Below are 6,355 nucleotides of genomic sequence, written 5' to 3' on the forward strand. Positions count from 1 at the left end.
AGTACCTGGTTGCACCACCAGGTGGAGCCTCTAACTGTTAAATAGACCAGAGGGGTCGCTGCCTGCCGAGAGCAATGTGGGAGTTTAGCTCATAAAGGAACACCGTGACGAAGACTTATGTGACACTTAATGACATCAGGACAACAAAGACGCGTTAAATAAACATCCCTTTAGCCGTAGCTCTGCTTAAGCAACACTTCCTTTCGTGATTTTACATAAACATCTCATAAAGAATCGGATTAAAGGATTAAACTAGTGGTTGCTGTGCTTCTAGCAGCTTGTTGTGGTATTGATTGTCATGTTTGGGATGTTTTTGCAGCTCCGCTGAACAAACATTTCCACGTCTAAACTTCTCACAGGGTTCATTTATTTTAAATATTTAAGGTGCAACAAAGACGAGCAAAACTTTTACGGAGTTAAAAGCAGATTTAACAGAAACCCAGATTGATTTTGCGACTCTTTGAATCGATGCAACAGCGTTAAGTGTCGAGTGCCGTGAAAAATCATAATTAAAGGAACACATTTCTCTGACACCTGAACTCAAACAGAATTATTTTATTCTAACACAGATCGAGGCTCGTTGCAGCACCACTGCGCTCCAGAAGCTCATTATGCAAACACCAAAACCAAAGCGACGTGCAGCCGGTCGACCGAGCAGCTGACTGTGTGTGTGTGTGTGTGTGTGTGTGTGTCGTGTCAAAGCAGATGTCAGGCGTTCTCCTCATCAGACCGGCCGACCGTGCAGACGTGAAGGTAAACACGTGTGCGTTTACGTAACCGCTCGCACACCTGAGCACACGCATGCGCGTCGCCGCGGAAACGCCGCCGAGCGCGCGAGGTGTCATCTGTGACGGCGGCAATAACAATAGTAATGTCACGACGAGATGTAAGAGCAGCGCGGCGGCGACGGCCGGCCGGGGAGGAAGATGCAGTTGCCATGGCGACAGGGCCCGGGCTGCATCCTCTCGTGTTTCCAAGAACCAAACAGACACACGAGGCTGGTGGACGACGGCGTTACATAACGCTCCGTCTCCTCTCTGCTTCTGTTTATTTCTGTTTCACCTGCTTCTGCGAAAAACTTCAAGAAGCCTCGTCTGGACACGAGATTCAGGAGTCGAGCTCGACTCCACAGACGAATGAAAACACTTTAAGAAGTGATGCTTGGCTTCTGTGGGTCAGTTTTATCGGGTCGTCTGCTAAAAACACTACAAAGGCTTCCTGTAGAGGATGGAATCATGTGGAGAAGTGGATTTGTTTTGTATTAAAGTAATATTTACATTTTTCTGATAAATTTCCGACAAAAATGACAGAGTTGTAGCACCTAAACTGTAATATTTAAGTTCATATATTATATTATGCAACTCTGTTTGTCAAATTTAAATAATAAAGTTAACTTAACTCTTTCCTGTAATATACAAGATTTTATAAACTTTAATTATTTAAATTTGGGATGTAAATTTGTATAATATTTAATATTGTAGTTGGGATAAATGTGCACAATATATAACATTATAGAGCCATAACTTTAAATAATCAAAAGCAGTTGTAAAATATATAATACTATAAAGTCTTAACCATATTATCTGAATTAACCGTGTAAATTTATAATATAGAACATTGTAGCAGCTTAACTTAGCATTTAAATTAAGCAAGTAAATTTGTACAATATTCATGATTGTGGGGTCTAAACTTAATATGTGAATAAGTCGAGTAAGTCTGTAGTTTATATATTAGTGTAAGGTTTTAACTTTGACACATAAATTTGCATATTTTTTTTTTATATCATACTGTAGAGGCCAAAAGAGACGATGAAAACAGGTTAAATCTGAAAATCCATCATAACTCACACAACTACAAGCAAAGATTCAAACGTCATCTGAAGTAAGGAGGTGGAGGAGACCAAAAATGGAGCTAAAACTGTCTCACAATGAGGTTTAAAGTTATCAGCTGGTCACAAACACGGCTTTAAATTATCTGTTCAAATTATCCGTCATGATTCACACATCGTCCAGCTACAACTAAACACGTCATGAAAACCTCATCTGAGGTATTTCTCTGGTGGTGGAGACCAAAAATGGAGCTAAAAGAGACTGAAAATTGGGCGTAGCTTCATCGCGTGGAGACAAACGTGAGTGCAAATGATTGATAATGATGCTCGCTCACTGCTGGATGTCTAAAAAGGCATCTGTTTGCAAAATGCTTCCATTATATCAGCTTTTTGTTGTGCTCAGCTTGTTTCTTTCGCCTCTAACTGGTCATAAAAAGGCAATAAAATTATGTCTCCTATCAGAATCTTTACTTTCGTTTCAATAAAGGTCTCCACTATCTGTTGTAAATCCGCCACAACTCACACAACTACAACGAAACACGACATTCAAACATTATCAAGATGTTTCTCTCAGGAGGTGGTGGAGACCAAAAATGGAGCTAAAAGAGATGAAAACTTGGGTTCGGATTCATCGCGTGGGGACAGATGATTGAAAATATTGCTTTCTCACTGCTGGATGTCTGAATAAATATATGTTTGCAAAAATACTTTGTCCTATCAGCTTGTTGTCGTGCTCACAGCTTGTTTGTGCTGCACCTCACTGGACCAAGAAAGCCAATAAAAACATGTCTCCTATCAAAATCTCTGTTTAAAATGCAGTTTTTTTCATGTGTAGAAAGTCCGTCACAACTCACAAAACTGCAATCAAACCAACATGAAAACACTGTCTCAGGATATTTCTAAGATATTTCTCTGGTGGAGACCAAAACTGGAGCTAAAAGGGAGCAAACGTTGGGCTTCGAGTCATCAGGTGGAAACAAACGTGGCTGTAAACGACTGATAGTGTTGCTCACTAGCTGATGGACGTCCAAACTAGCATCTGTTTGATCAACTGTTCATGAAATCAGCTTTAAGGTTGATGACATGTCAGCGTTGTGGTCAGTAACAGCAAATGAAACATTATCTGCGGACAGTGAAACGCTCCCTGACAACATGCATTTCAGAAGCCTTTAAAACCAGCAGGCAGCGCGTCATCACTCCACTGTTAATAATAGAGCAGAGAGTCAAACACATGATTCATCCAACACAGCGGCGTGCTCTGGATAAACAGCTAGTTTCACACTTACGACGCACGATTTGCTTTGCAAATGAGGCAAAACATGCAAAAGGCCTGGTTTGATGAATGTGTGCACGGCGGCTGTGAACCTGATGCTGTTTGTGTCGGGATTCGTGTCGAACAGTTTCGCTGCAAACGTTGCAAGAAGCCGGAGCCGGCTGTCGCTTGTTTGTCGATCACAAACCCGGACGAAGCTGCAACAACGCAGCAGGCGACACACGAGGAACTTCTGCAACCGCAAACCGACCACGTTTCCGTCCCACCGGGTCGCTGTCGGTTCTGAAAAGCCTCGACAGGAGCATCAGGACTCGTGTGGTCTGCTGTGTTGTTGCCGCTTCGCCGACCTGATTTCAAAACATTGTGCATAAATGGACGGAGGAGAGTTTTGGTGTTCGAGTCTTAATGAATTTGCTTCTGCATGATTAATATGAAAAGACTTTGGAGCTCCTCTGTTTGCACCACGATGCTGCATTTAAACGGTTTGTTGTCACGTATTGCAGCTTCTTAAAACAACTGCAGATTCCCACCAACGGTTATTTATCTGTTCTGGCTCCGTTCACGTCCAAACGCAGCTCAGATCTGAAGCGGTTTTCATTAAATCCTCACAGCGAATTCTCCGCTCGCTGCTACACAACAAGAGAAAATATGTAAAATATCAGTAAATTGTTTTTAAAAAATAGTCAGAAACTTTTGATTTTTTTTTTCCAGCAGCATAAAAGTAAAAACTTGACGTTGCTATTTCGTTTTTTTTTGTTTGAGTACTTGAACGCACCACAGCGGACGACTCCTGCACGTGAAGCTTTAAAACGTTTCTCACTCAGAAAGCATCTCCTCTGTGCCTTCCACGCAGATCCGTGGATGTTTATTCACAGTGGATCAGACTTTTATTTTTTCTCTCCATCTCCACGAAGACAGAGAAGTTGGTTTTGCGTGGAAACTGAAAACGGACTCGTGGGTGTTGGACGCCCACCGACTCGCCCACGGGAACGCAGGAAGCAGAACCAAGCACCTTCCAGACCGCCGAGGCTTCAACAAACCCATCTGTTGTGCCGTCCTCCTCCACAGTGGCCTGTTCTCTCTCTTTGTGCGACTCCCTCGCTGTGTTTCCCCTCATTTCATCCCGCAGAGTAACGACCTTCATGAGGCCACGGCTGAAGGTCGGAGGTCGTGTGATGCTGAAAGAGCAGCGTTTGGGAGTCGGTCCGTCCATCAGGAGGCCAGAAACACTCAGACGCCATGTTGGACCGTGAGAGGCCCGATTCAGAGCAAAGCCTGTTGGTTCTCCATCGATGGGAGATTATCCTCAAATCACCATAACGCAGCGTCAGTGTGAAAGTTTCTGCATTTTAAGTGGGAAACTCAGAGTTTCTTCAGCAGCGAAACGATTAAAAGTTTCTCTGCCAACGCTGCTGTAAAGGAATGCCAAAAGTATGTGGACGCAGACTGTCGAGGACAAACGTTGTTAACTGTTGTTGGTTCGTCTGTTTTGTGAAATTACAGATAATAAGCAGTAAAACGGCACAAAAAACAGAATTAATTTACAGCTTGACCAGGTCGATATTGAAAATAAGCGCCAGTTCTAAAATAAATTAAATAAACATGCAAATAAAGTCTGTACTTCACAAATATTAGTTTATTCTTTTACACTGTTTGACTGTAAAATTCTCTTAAAAATGTATTTTAAACAGCATGTTTTATTTTATTTTACAGATTATGCAAATTAAAGAATAAAAAAGGTGAATCTTTTTATTTTATTTTACAGATTTTGCCTGTTCTGTTAAAATACAGATAATAAGCAGTAAAATCACAGAAACAACTATTAATAATGATCATATTAATCATGTTTTTTTTAACGTGCAGTATTAATTTATGACGTCGACATTATCGTCCACATGACTTGTGTTTCTGTTTTCATCTTATTTTTGTTGATTATTATTTAATTTTTACATCCTAGTAATGAATCATAGTTACATCTGATTGCTTTCTGCATGTTTCTAGTTGTTGTAATTTGTTTTTTGACGATATCTGGCACACGAAACTCCTCAGAAATAAATAAAGTTGCAGCTTTTCTTTTCTTATCTTGAATGAGATGTTTACCGTATGAGTCCCTTTCAGGTGTCCACATACTTTTGCTCATGTTTACTTTGAATATTTCGAGTCCACTGGTTACCGTGTTCTAGAAAAACAGGAAACTAACCGACACAGGACTAGAAATGTGTCTGCTGGTAACAAGAAAAGAGGTTTGAGTAATCTTGAGTTTCTGGAGATTTTTATTTGACTCTGGTTCTGACCGTCGTCGTCTCTACAAGCTTCCATGAACTCACTTTATTAGAACCTCTAATCACCTGCGTCGAGCTTTGCCTCAAGCCAGTAATGATTTTATCCCCCCAAACGTCAGGTTTGGATCTCGGAGCCGCCTGGTTCGCTGACTTCACCAGCAGCAGCGTCTGATACGACGACCGGCAGACGATGATGCAAGTTTTGGGATTCAGGAACCCAAACAGCCACCTCTGCCTCCAGCTTTATTTGTTTGAGTTCTGACTCGTGCCCTCGACGGAGAAAATGTGAGAGCAGCGGCCATTTAATTAGCCGTCTGAGAGGTCTGCAGGAAATCAGACGGGAACGGAGACACTCGGATATCTGTTGACGTTTTACGACGCGCTGAGATAAAAATCAGTCCGAAGGCATCGACGGGGACGGAAACAGGAAAGAGATGAAGGCAGAGAGGAAGAACAGAACACATCAATATGAACGGAGAGCGAAAGATAAGATGGAGCAGATTTAAACGTTTTTGTTTTAATGTTTTCAACAAATTTCTAAATAACATCTACATTAAAAATCTTTTTAAAAAATTAATTCTAATTTATTTGACATACAAATTACACTTTTTTTCTGTATTTAAATCCACAAAAATAAACTTATTTCACATATATTATGTAGAGATTATTGTACAGTAATTTGAATAAAACGTGTATTTAGGCTGATGATTTAATTTGATGGATTATTTTACAGTTTGGTTGACGGTTAACGGCTTATTTTTTCTCTCTAATTTTGCAAAATTTAACAAAACATGTATTTTTACAGTGAGCCAAAATCAAGTTGATTCTCTAAACATATTTTTATGAACACTTTTTATCGATATATATTGTTTGTTTTCACAGCAGTGACTCTTGTATTTGGCTGCAAACAAGCATCAGATTTTATAGATTTAACTGTATTTTACACTGATGTTCAAATTTTACTGTATTTTT

The 6,355-nt window shown here is 40.5% G+C and overlaps 1 protein-coding gene across 1 annotated transcript in view; it reads right to left on the reverse strand.

Annotated features, from left to right (window-relative positions):
• Nucleotides 1-6,355, reverse strand: part of LOC103372002 (endophilin-A1-like) — a 30,271-nt gene that overhangs the window by 7,808 nt on the left and 16,108 nt on the right. Inside the window, exon 2 of the mRNA XM_008301507.1 lies at nt 2,472-2,508. Coding sequence (XP_008299729.1) covers nt 2,472-2,508 — 37 coding nt within the window. The remainder of the gene's footprint in view (nt 1-2,471; nt 2,509-6,355) is intronic.

The sequence above is a fragment of the Stegastes partitus genome, unplaced genomic scaffold, assembly GCF_000690725.1.
Source record: "Stegastes partitus isolate 25-593 unplaced genomic scaffold, Stegastes_partitus-1.0.2 Scaffold1679, whole genome shotgun sequence".
Classification (NCBI taxonomy): domain Eukaryota; kingdom Metazoa; phylum Chordata; class Actinopteri; family Pomacentridae; genus Stegastes; species Stegastes partitus.